Consider the following 13,027-nt stretch of genomic DNA (forward strand, 5'->3'; position numbering starts at 1 on the left):
ACTCTTTGTTTATTTTTATTGTTTGGGATTCATTGAGGGTACAAAGAATTAGGCTACACTGATTGCATTTGTTAGGTGAAGTCCCTCTTTACTCGCTCCCAAGAGGTGTGTCACATGCTGGGCCAGAGTTCCTCTTCTATTCCACTTTCTCAGTCCCATTCAGGCAATATTACTTTGCCTATTGAGTAGACCTTATGAACTAACAGAGTTGGCTTCATCTGCACAGAATATAGCTTGTCAAACAGAGCCCAGCCTTGATTCTAGGACCAGAGAAGCAAAACAGCAAAGAAGACTATCGTGTGATTATCAATTTGCTAATGGGCAGTTCCAATGGCAGCTTTGTGGCATTTGAAAAAACTGCAGATAATCTTTTAGTCCTGGCAATCAGTGAGCGAGAAAGGCACTCCTCATGGAGGCAAGGTAAACAGTCGGCCTCCTTCAGCCATGACAACGCTGAAGGTCACCCACCATCTGCCCTGACCTGCACAAGCCAGGGCTCCACTCTCAAAACAAGGCTACAGAAAGACTGATTTCCCCAGGTTTAATCCAGTCCTGGATGAGGAGATGACAACAAAAACCTTCTCACTAGTGGAGGCCTGCCCTAGTCACTCACTCAGAGCTTAGTATCAGCTGGAAATGGACCATACGGGCCAATCAGGGAGGCCACCTAGGCCTTGCCAGGACCTGCAGAGCAGATAATTATTCTGGAAGGCAGAGAAATTAGGGATGTGGCTGGCATCCCCTGGTGGCCGTGTGGTGCCACCAAGCCCCTCCCAGAGGAAACACACCAGTGAGCGAGGCTAATCACCTGGCTTCCTCCCTCCCCTTCCACATGCCAATCCCAAAAAGCATGTCCTGAATGAGCTCCAAAAGACCGTTTTTCATCTTGATGGGAGAAAATTATACAGGCTTCTTGACACCCTCAAGCAGTTTGCAATCAGGATGGGGATCTGGGGCACAGACATAAGTATCGATAATCTGTGGAGTATTTTATATTTCACAAAGCATTTTCATGAGCACAGTTTCTACTCATCCTCCCCCAAAGCCAGTTGCACAGGGTCATCCCATTTTACAGAAATGAAGCACAACCTCCTGGCTCTGACCCTGTGTGTGTTCCTTGGCATCAGAGCCTCCTTGCATGACTCTGAACGTTCCCCTGTGATAACTCTACCACCATACCTCCCAAGTAAGGCTGCACTTTTTTTTTTTTTTTTGAGACAGAGTCTCACTCTGTCACCCTGGGTAGAGTGCCGTGGTGTCATCATAGCTCACAGCAACCTCAAACTCTTGGACTCAAGCCATTCTCCTGCCCCAGCCTCCCAAGCAGCTGGGACTACAGACGCCCACCACAATGGCCAGGTAGTTTTTCTATCTTCAGTAGAGATGAGGTCTTGCTTTGCTCAGGTTGCTGTTGAACTCCTGAGTTCAAGTAATCCACCAGCTTTGGCCCTGAGAGTGCTAGGATTACAGGTGTGAGTCCCCACGCCTGACCAAGGCTGTATTTTATGTTTCGTTTAAACAAAATATCACTGATTTCAAAATAATTCATGGAGAGGGATTGTGAGCACAAGTGTTATCATTTGCTCATCCACAAAGTGAGTACAAATCACTGATTGTGGTTTGTTTTTTACAAAAGAGAAAGCAACCATCAATTGATCAATTCCTTCACCCTCAGGTGAAAGAAAACCTGCTTGAGGAAAAGGAATGATCTGGCCTGCTCACCTCTCTCCAGTAAGGATCTCAGGGATGTTAGGAAAGAGCCAAGGTGGTGTGTCTGAGTCCTGAGTGGTACACACGTTGGCAGAATCCAGTTCCACACTCACAAAGGAAAAGGTATTGCAACCAGGGAATAAATATAAAGGTCAAAGACGCAAGATGGGCAGGAGAGGACACAATTCCAAGATTGAAATAAGCCAAGCTTGAGGAGCTCCGGGAGGTTTCTGGAAAGATGGTGTGAGGGGAGGCCAAGTTCTCACCCCCGACAATAGTAAGAGAGAGAAAGAGCAAAGAAGTTCAGAAGAGCTTGGGGGCGGTGCCTGTGGCTCAAGGAGTAGGGAGGTGGTGGGCTCAAACCCAGTCCCAGCCAAAAACTGCAACAGCAACAACAACAAAAAGAAAGAAAGAAAGCAGATGAAATTAATGAAATTAATTGAAGAATAATTTCCACGTCCTTACTCAAGTTCATCCAAGCCTGAGCCAAAGAGAATGAGTCAGAATTCTAGGCTTCTCAGTTGTTTTTTTTTCTTCTCCTCTCCCCACATATTCAGACAATATAGGGTATAGTGGTGCATGTCATCCTTGAGGACGTTAGTGGGCACTTTGATAGAACAGAAATATAAATCTACTAATGGGATAAAGCTGCTCTCTGCGAGTCTATGAGGGAATTGCAGGAAAGCTGCTGAACTTGTCTTTAATGGGAGAGAAAGCTGGGCCCTTGTCACCCCTGTGTGAGGTTAAGTGGAGTGACACAAAGGGAACCACCAGCTTGGGTTTAAAACTCTTGAGAAAGATGAGGAATGTGCTTTGAGATTTTCTTATTGCTAAGTGTATAATTAATTAGCCTGGGCATGGAAACCCCTTAGAAATCATTGAAACAAGTCATTGAGTCCTTCCAATTTTATCCTCATGAAGCTGTCCTAGTTATAGTTCCACAAAAAGTTGCATGGATGTCAGTTGAAACAAAGGAGGCAGGACCATTTTCGAAAGTTTTATAATCTTTCTAGTATTGAGGCCAGGTAAAGGAAATACATTTTTTAATTATAAAAAATACATGAAATCTAATTAGCCATGGCTTTAAAACATTAACTTATTACACTGTCAAAACTCAGATCTTTGAAGGACTCATAGTTTTGTTTTACTTTGTGCTCTGGGGTTTGCTGGCACCCCCTGCCCACACCAACTTTTGCCTCTTGGAAATCCCCCCCCCAATCTAATATTTTGCCTTAGGACATGCAGCTTTCTGCTGAGAGGGCCACCAGCGGCCTGAGGCCTGAAACCACAGGACACCCATTAACAGAGAGCTGTGAAAACACCCCTGTTGTAGAGAAGGCCAGACCCGGATGGGAAGAGTGGATGAATGCTGACATCTGGGGGCATCTGAAAAGTACATGGGAAAGGCAGAACTGAGGACAAAAAAGCTACAGAGAAGCGAGGCTCTCCCTCGCCCCATTAAATAGGGAAGGAAATAACAGGGAACGATTCCCTGCAGGATACAACATCAGAAGAGAGCAAGCCTCTTCAAAACACTGTTTTTAAAATAGGAATTTAAAAAACCTAACAAAAGGATAGAAGTCAAAGAAAGGAAGCTTTTTCAATTTAGGCGCTCCTTTTCATCTAGACAAACGACTCATCATCACAATCAAATACAAGCCCAGATCTGCCTCAATTTCATCGCCACGTCTCCATTTCTTTTGCCTTCACCCAACCTTACCCTGCAACCTGTGTAAAAACAGGATGCCCCACAAACCTGCCTACTGAATTCTAGGTAGAGGACTAATGGGGAAAAATGACGTGCACACTGTTAAATTCATGGCAGGATTTTCAGTCAGGACAGTTCTTCATGGACTGTAATGCCAAAGCACGGAGGACTCCAGTAGAAGGAGTATAAAATAAGGAGACTAATACGGAGCTGGGAATCGTGCAATCAGTGACATTGATGTACAGAGCCCTGGGTTCAGAACTGCCTAACTCATGAATTCCACATTGTTTTGTATGAGGCAGGACTGACTGGTGAATGTGTAAATATGTGGAGTAAACTACTCCCCCCAAAGGGGAAGATTCTGCTCGCCCTCTCTCTACTCCATGGGATGCACTTCTTGGTCCTCCTCCCGACCACATCTTCCCCCAAAGTGCCAGATGTCTAAGATCATGATGTAATAACAAAAGAAAGCAGAAACCGATAGGTTACAACACAATCTTTGGCAAAAATCGAAAACAGGGATCTCTTGGTATACTGGAATGTTTTTCTGTTGTTCTTGGCTTTGTGCTTCAAGGGCAAAACCCTAAATGTGTGTTTTATTTCAATAAATCACGACTCCACCTGTTTTGTAATGGACAAGGGAAGTTGTGCCTGAATCTAGAAAATGGGCAGAGTGTGCCCTCGCGTGGCCAAATGTTGTACTGAAATGTTAGCTTTGCAAAACCTTGCAATTGTTGCTAAGAAGCCTTGGGTAAGTGGTTTCCTCCTGAATTTTTTTCATTCTTATAAAAAGAAGGATTGCTGAGTTTTGGAGCAAGGAATCAAGGAACGTGAAAATTGTGCTCCTGATTTATTTTTGGAATCAAGTTAATACTAGTGCCAGAAATTCACTTTGCCTTTCTCTCTGTTCCTTGGCTCATTCCAGTGACCAGATTTTGCCTGAGCTGCTGCTACCCTTCCTAAGTAAATAGTTTGTTTATAAAAGCTTTGCTTCCACAAGCAACTGCTTGCTAAAACCAATCAAACAGTGGATTGGAATTCCAAATTGTCTAATACTTAAAGCAGAGTTCTTTAAACATTCCTTTAAAGGGTCAAAAGCAGGAATTATCAAATAAGTTTACACATGTGAAGTATTATATGTATAAGAGATTTCATTTATAACAAGGCCTGGCATATTGGCATTCAATAAATTTATAGAAAAAATGAAAAGAATAAAATCCGCTACACATCATCCCCCCAAGCTGTTTCCAAAGAGGGAAACTGGATGGTTGGAAGTGAGAAGTGGTAGAGAGAATTTTTACTCTAAGCACTTTTGTATCTTTAGACTGCCTATTCAAAAATACTAATAAATTCAAACAACTAAAGAAACAATAAAGAATGAGAAGCTATTCCTCTGACAGTGATTTAAGTAAGGCATGGTGATTTACAAAGGCCAAAGCTGTCATAAACTACCAATTATTAATTAGCAATGTCACACAGGTATATGGAATCTAACAAGTGTCATGCAGAAAAGCTGTTGTCTTCACTATGGCACCTTTCCTGTGGGGTTGTAGATTCCTGACAAGCAACCATCTCACCTCAGATACAGGTATGCTGGAATTGCTTCCCAGATTGGGTGTATGAAGTTTCATGCACCTTTCTATTCCATTTCTAGCAGCTGGCATCATTTTTGGATGATGCCCTAGAGCAGTGGTTCTCAACCTGTGGGTTGCGACCCCTTTTAACTGCATTAAAGGCTCGTGGCATTAGGAAGATTGAGAACCGCTGCCATAGAGTAAAGGCACTCATTAAGGGTTATGGAAGCTTCTCTTCCACGAGGAGGAAAAGAAAGCTTTGATTCTTAACAAAGGAGAAAGTCAGACTAGCAGGTCCCTCCTTCTGAATGGGAGTCTCCAAGTGGGGCTCACGCACGCTGAGGCACAACCACCCTCCCTCTAGCACTGAGAGGCTCCACTCTGGATATAGAGCTAACTGGGTTTAAAGTAGGAATCCATTTCCTTGGACAAAATTAAGTCTCTTTTAAGGATAATCCCCACACCCTGACTCCTTTCTAACCCCTGCATTCAGAGATATTTCTGATTTATTCTTTCCTTGGAAATTCATTCCCTAAAGCATAAGTCTCTTCTTTCAGGAGCAGCCAGAGCATCTCTCCGGAGCCATTCTTCCTGTTAGGCCAGATCAGACTACTGGTCTGAGAACATACAGCTCCAGAGGAGGCTTGAAAACAGCTAATTATCCATCAAAGAAATCATGTTCTCACTGACATGCTTGTTCTCAGCAAGCACAGTCCTCCACAGCGAGTCTGATAATTGGATAAACAAGGCCTCAGAGGCGCTGGGGGCTGGAACGAGAGATGCAAATGCACTTTATGCAGCTTTCTTTAATGTAATCACCAGTTAAAGGGATGGCAAGGAGCTTAACAAGCTCATTACAACCTCAGTGCCTGTGATCTCTGCGCAGAACCGGGGGCAGCCACGGGATAGAATGCCCCTGAAGGCCTGCTGGGGCCTCGGCCTCAGCCCCTGCTGTTTTCATCCTGCCCCCACCAGAAAGCAGCTGGTGACTCCATTACCCACAGCTGGGCCCCATGGAAACTAAGGCAGGAGTTGGTTCAAACGTGTTCCCAATAACTAGCATTTCCTTAATCTGAGCACAGACAAAGGAATGCCAAACCGGGATTTGGATAATCTTTTTTATCAACCGCATTTTTCCAGTTGTTCTGCTCTACTTTCAGAATTGCTGTCCTTCTGCTATGATTTCCGAAAGTCTCACGCCTGGCTCTAGCTCATGGGACAGTGGTCTCGCTCTGTGCCTCTATCTCATGGAGGCTGGATGTAGCAAAGCAGAGGGTCCAAGGTCCTGGTTTGAGAAATCCTGGTCACTGCTGGGATTAGCATTTCAGGCTCTAGAAGGTGTTTTCTTCCATAAAAGCAAGTGTTTGTTTCATGAATGCCCAGCCCTCATCGACTCAGGGGATGCTGCTGGGAGTCCTGTGCAGTTGCCCAGCCCTCATCGACTCACGGGAATACTGCGGGGAGTCCTGTGCAGTTCTACAGTAGGTCTACTCTAGATCTTTGCCTTAAGGCAATTTGAATAAGGTCAAGACATGGGGGCGAGGGTGAAGGAAGGGGGGGTGGCAGAAATGACTTAGAATGTGACTTGAATGGTGCCCCTTTACAGCGTGGTGACCCTGACTGAGGACACCTGAAGAAGTGGGAAGACGGTGGGGCTGAGGGTTGGAAGGCAGTGTCAGCCTCTGCCAAGCCAACTTTGAGGTCCTGTGGCAGATGCTCCTTTCAAAGAAGAAAAGGTACCTTGGGTTGTATTCACACGGTGTTAAATTGAATCACCAATATAAGAATTCTTTTCTATATATGTGACTCTTGTCACCAGTGGCACTCAAGGGCACACAATGTCTTCCATTAAAACCAGGTAACCATTTCCTCCACCCAAAGGGATGCTGCAGTTTAGGGGAAGGGTACACTCATTTGAAATTTGTTGGTATAGGCAATGACTGGCCCAATACATCGACGTATTCTCCACAAGTTCCAGGTAGAGCAACTTCTCTTTGCCAAGCTACGTTTCAAACCTATGAGGTGAGTGAATCCTTCACAAGGTAAGGAATTGTCTGGATTTATTAGTTTGTAAATCCTCAATTTTCCTCTTTTTGATTTCCTTAAAGGGATACAGATATAAACAGGGTTATTGGCATGGTAATAGCAATGTCAATAGTGACAGCTATCCCTCAAATCTAGACAGCTATCTAGAATGATAGCCAGAATCTTTAAGTCAAAGGAAAACTTATCTAAAAGAAACAAGAACCGCTGTCCCTACCAAAACGATAATGCTGTTGGGAGAGAGACTTTAGACATCACCCGTTAATGAGCCAGAGTGAACAAATTTACAGATATTTGGGGTGGCACCTGTGGCTCAAAGGAGTAGGGTGCCGGCCCCATATGCCAGAGGTGGCAGGTTCAAGCCCAGCCCTGGCCAAAAACCGCAAAAAAAAAAATTTACAGATATTTGCTTGAAAAGAGAATTTTATTGAGGGAGGAGAAGAAGGGGATAGAAAAGCCATAATCTTACAGGTTTCTTGAGGTATGGGGAGATAGCAAAAAACAAAAGCAGGAGAAAATTGACAGAGATGAGAAGATGTGGTTGCCCAAAGCAAACCTAGTTAATTTACCCATTTTACCTGGGCTTCAGACCTGATTTGCTTCGTTCCATTTCTGTTTTATAAATGTAGGAAAAGTATAGGAAAGGGCCAGATTACTGTCAGGACTAACTTAATCCAAACTATTACAAAGCATGTGAGGGCTGGAGAAGAAACACTAAAAAAATTGACAACCTCATGAGAGACTGAGACGAGATGCTCTTAAAGTTCCCTAAAGTCTGCATGGAGTTAAGACTCTCAACCACGTTCATTAAATCCCTCTTTCCTTAAACAGACTATGAAACATGGCTGCCTGGGAGCTCGGAGAAGGGGCTACAACCGAATTGAAGGGAAGTATCGTCTATCTTTCCCAAGAACAAAGACACCTGGTTTCCAGGGCATTTTTCCACAGTGTCCAGCAGAGTTAAAGGCCATTCATTCTGTGCTTGTGGGTCTGTTTCTCATGATACCAAGTCGGGTCCGCAGTAATCCGTTCAGACCTGTCCTCCTTTGCCCTCCCACATTACCGAATCGCTCAGTGCACTAATGCATTCCAAGTCCTGCTGTGATATAATTAAGGGATAATGTTTGCAGCAAGGAGTACCCAGAGTTGTAAATGCCTGCCATGGGTGATTAAATGCTGAGAGGACACTGAATAACTACAGAATTCATCTGGTGCAAGTTCATTCCAATGCCACACATTTTTTTTCACCAATCATAGGATAAGGTTTCTAAAAAGATACAAACACACCTCTGTAAGTGAACACTTCTATGCCTCCCTCTTACTCTGGGGAAAAGTCCTGAACCTACTGTACCCTAGGAATGCTTAGCTAGGAGGGGCACTGGGGGCTAAGTTTGTACTTAAGGAATAAGGATTGAAAATGAAGAGCTGCTTCCGGAAGGGTTAGTGTGGGAAATGCATGAGCAGTTCCCAGTACCCCGTCCCCTCTAACTGTGCCGATGGTTGTTTGTGTTTCTCGCTGCAAGTTTTGCCCTCAATGAATCAATACTTGTCCCTTCCTGGTCTCAGTTTTGTACACCTGGAAATGTGAGGCTGGGGGCTTGGATCGGGCTCAGGGGAACTCTGAAGTTCTTCGTGTTTCGGTCCCACATATGTCACAGTGGAAAGTGAGGAACTGGAAAAAGGGAACTCTTACACTGCTGGCAGGATTGCAAACTGATATAATTTTGGAAAAAAGTGGCCATACGACTACTATTGAAAATGTGTATTGCTTGTGCAACCCAGAAAACTCACCTTTAGGCGTATTCCTCGGGGAAATTTTCACATATGTGCACAGAGAAAGAAAGACAAAAATGCTCACTACAGTGTTTGTAAGAGCCCCAAATTCATAAATGTCTATCGATAAGAAAATGGATAAATAAAATTTGGCCTCCTTGCACAAAGGAATACTATACAGTAGTTAAAAAGAATAAAATAGCTCTATATAAATCAATAATGATATTTCTAAAATACAAGCTGTTAAAAAGTTCCCATTGGTTACTTGTGTGAAAATTTGGGTAACTAAAAAGAATAAGTGACATTTACACAATTAGGTGTAACACTGAGTCAATAAAATTCATGAGTTTGTAGCCAAACCAAAAGTGAAAAAGGAAGAAAAATATCAAACTGTTAAGTGAAAAAAACAAAGGGCAGTCTAACACACGGATTGAAGTCATTTATGTAAATTTAAAATGAATATAAAAAGAATAGCATTCATTGTTCACAGATATGTGTATGCCCATGTGTGTGTAAAACCACAGAAAATGGAAGAAAACATGTAAATTCATGATAGTGACAATGTTTAGGAGGCAAGGCAGGAGTCTGTAACTAGAAGCTGGGGATAAAGAAGACTCCAACTTCATTAGCGTGACTTTCTTTTATATAAAAAATATAAAAAAAGCAGTGTTATTTCTGGGTGTGAGGAAAAGATGATTGCTATGTGTCTAGCATTCTTTTCTGGATTAAAAGAAATGTTTTCAAAATAAAAAATAAAAGTGCATGAGCAATAATGCTTTGCAGATGTATGCTGACAAGCACTTTCCTCAGAACCACAGGACGAGGTCGGTGGTCCCAGGTAGCCCAACTGCCAGGCCTGTAGTGTCTGGCTCTGTGCCCTCCAATGGGGTAGTCACCAGCCACACGCAGCTAGTTGAATTTAACTTAAAATGAATTACATTTAAAGAGAATTAAAATTTCCTTTGGTGCACTAGCCACATTTCAAATGCTGACTAGCCACAGGTGGTTAATAGCTAATGGCTATTGTACTGGCAGCCCACATACAGAACATTTCTGTCATGGCTACAAATTCTATTGGATAGCACTGGTCTTGAGCTGAAAACCTGTTTTTTCAACAACTACAAGATATCAATCCCATTGCTCTTTCTCCAACATGTCTTTTCTGCACAGAGAAAAACCAAGGTCATGACTTGGAGAATTGTTTTCACTTCTGGAAAGAATATGTCCACTATAATCCTAAATTACAATTACGTCTGAAGTAACACTTTCCTGTTAAAGACAATTAGATGAACAATCTTTTGAAAAAGATCTAGCAATCATCTATAGTTACATAAATATCACATTTCACTTTCCCCAAAACTTAGGAAATAGGAAGATAGGTTGAAGGATTGATGAAAGCATTATCCAAATAAAGCTTAGAGAATGGGCTCGGCACCTGTAGCTCAGCAGGTAGGGCGCCAGCCACATACACGGGAGCTGGCGGGTTTGAACTCTGCCTGGGCCTGTCAAACAACAATGACAACTGCAACCAAAAAATAGCTGGGTGTTGTAGCGGGCGCCTGTAGTCCCAGCTACTTGGGAGGCTGAGGCAAGAGAATTGCTTAAGCCCAAGAGTTTGAGGTTGCTGTGAGCTGTGACGCCACAGCACTCTACCGAGGGCGACATAGTGAGACTCTGTCTCAAAAAAAAAAGAAAAACTTAGAATATGAGTTTCAAAGTTTTCCACAAGCATGTGTTTCTCACCTGTACACAGTATGAGGGACATACACTTCTCGTATTGGAAATTCCAAAATCTCTTTGTGTGGACGTGTCCGGTTTTCAGGAAAAGGTCTCAGAGGCGACATCTCAGGGGTCAGACAACAACTGATTGTCTCTGGAGCTGGAGAGATCTCCAGCTTGAGCAAGCCTAAAGAGAGAAAATAGGGCTGTTTTAGTAAAGAAGTTGGCATGTTATGAGGGAATCTGGGAAGGTTGTGGGACTAGATTCCTTTCACAAACATAGGTGTGAAGACATGGACCGTAACACAGTCCTGTCTCAAAACTTTCGTAGCGACCTACGCAGGATAACTTGTGACAATGTAAAGGGTTTGGAGCTGATTTCCTTTAGTTGGAGAAAAGGGGTGTTGTGATAATTTTTTGAGATTTAGTTGTTATGAAATAAAAGCAGCAATAAATAAATAAATAAAATGAGTAGAAATGGATTAGAGGATTTTTAAAGTTCCTTCCAAAATTACCTCGCTACTCAATAGTACCTAGGTTAGAAAATTCCCTGCGTTGCTAGCAGTAAAAATGGGTAGTTTTCGAACTGGGGTTCCCTTGTACTTGAGGGGGCTACAGAAGTATCTCAAGGGCTATTGACCTGAGGATAGGGAAGGTACCTTTATTTTCTACCAAAAGCATCTCACATTTACTTTTTTTTTTTAATACTAAGGGTTCCATATAAATAAATAAAAAGGGTTCTATTTTATTTGACAAACAATTCAAACAATTATCTAATTATCTGAGAAACCAGATCTAAGTCATAAGGTATATATTTATAGGATCGATCCTTTAAACAAAAATAGAAAACATTAATAGATTTTCCAAAAATGTATATCAATTCAGAGTCTTAACTTCCTATACAAAAATCCCATGTTTCACTTAGCAAATAAGATTTTATAAATTCTTTAGGATTAGACAAATAATGTGTCCAAACACAAATGGCAATGGTACAGCTAAGGGAGGATAAAGATAAGCCATTCGCACCTGGAATTGACTTGACGCGTCTCTGTAAGGATGATGATCTTTTGAAGTCAGCTAAAAACTTGAATAAGTCTTCATCACTAAGGCGATCTCCCTCCTGCCAAGAAAAAAGTCAGGGTCAGGGTAGATACACCACCAACTCCTGGGTTGGGAACTGGAGATTTCTGGGAAGATTTTTACCTTTAAGTTTTATTCTCATGAGACTGTCCTAGAAATTAGGATTATAGGCAACTCTGAAATCATTCAGTTCAACCTCTTGTAAACTATTCCTTTCCACTCACTCTTTACTCACCATGACTTAGCCTCTTACCCACCCTTCTGGGAAGAGGCTTCTACTGCACTCTAAGGAAGCCTGTTTGACCAGTAGAAATCTAGGCCAAAAGCTTCTCCTGTAACTTCACCTACTGATGCTAGTTTTACTTCCTGGAATGATTGTATTAAGAATAAGTTCACTTTCTTCTGCAAAGATTTAAAGTTGGAAAAAGCATTTTTCCTGTCTCACACTTGAACAAGAAGCTTAAGCATAAACACTACCCTCCATGTGCCCACTATGGGATAGGAACTGTGCAAGGACCACCACGTGTGATCTCCAGTTCTTACAGCAACCTGGTAGGGTAGGTAGGTACATATGTCTTATTTCCAATGAGAAAAGTCAGACAGTTAAGACAAGAACCTTGGTCCCTAAGGTAATACATCAGAAAGGGGTGTATCTCGAATAGAAACCCTTTCAGACTCGATTTCTATTATGTGGCATGGTACCCAGGTCCCCTCAGGATCCCTTCCACGTTGAAGTTTGTTAACCTACTTCCTTTAAATGCCCCCATGAAGACTATTTGAGCTATGGAAACCTTTCTAAAAAAGTCAAACCAAGTCTTAAGTGAAGTTTTGTTTTTAATTGTGGCAAAATACATATCATGAAATTTACCATCTTAACCATTTCTTTTTATTTATTTTATTTTTTTGAGACAGAGTCTCACTATGTCACCCTCAGAAGAGTGCTGTGGCATCACAGCTCATGGCAACCTCAAACACTTGGGCTCAAGTGATTCTCTTGCCTCAGCCTCCCAAGTAGCTGGGATTACAGGCACCCACCACAACGTCCGGCTATTTTGTTGTTTGTTGTTGTTGTTGTTGTCATTGTTGTTTGGCAGGCCCAGGCTGGGTTTGAACCTGCCAGGCCCAGTGTATGTGGCTGCCACCCTAGCCGCTGAGCTACAGGCACAGAGCCACCATCTTAACCGTTTCTAAGTGTCCAGTTCAGTAGTGCATTTACAATTGATGTCTAGAACTCTTTGATCTTGCAAAAATAATATGAAACTGTATTCTCTTTAAACAATAACTCCCCACTCCGCTTTCCCCAGACCCCGACAACCATCATTCTACTGTTTGTCTCCATGCATTTGGGGACTCTTGGAAGTTTCTTATTTTTATTATTTTATTTTATTTTTAATTTTTTTATTGTTGCAGTTTGGCCGGG

At 42.5% G+C, this 13,027-nt stretch overlaps 1 protein-coding gene across 3 annotated transcripts in view; it reads right to left on the bottom strand.

Moving 5' to 3' along the window:
• Positions 1–13,027, bottom strand: part of DOCK8 (dedicator of cytokinesis 8) — a 225,013-nt gene that overhangs the window by 110,675 nt on the left and 101,311 nt on the right. For all 3 annotated transcript variants that reach the window (XM_053574373.1, XM_053574381.1, XM_053574391.1), the window contains 2 exons: positions 11,554–11,647; positions 10,552–10,714 (listed from right to left, as the gene is read on the bottom strand). In XM_053574373.1, the coding sequence (XP_053430348.1) occupies positions 10,552–10,714; positions 11,554–11,647 (257 nt within the window). The remainder of the gene's footprint in view (positions 1–10,551; positions 10,715–11,553; positions 11,648–13,027) is intronic.

Source organism: Nycticebus coucang, chromosome 2, assembly GCF_027406575.1.
Source record: "Nycticebus coucang isolate mNycCou1 chromosome 2, mNycCou1.pri, whole genome shotgun sequence".
Classification (NCBI taxonomy): domain Eukaryota; kingdom Metazoa; phylum Chordata; class Mammalia; order Primates; family Lorisidae; genus Nycticebus; species Nycticebus coucang.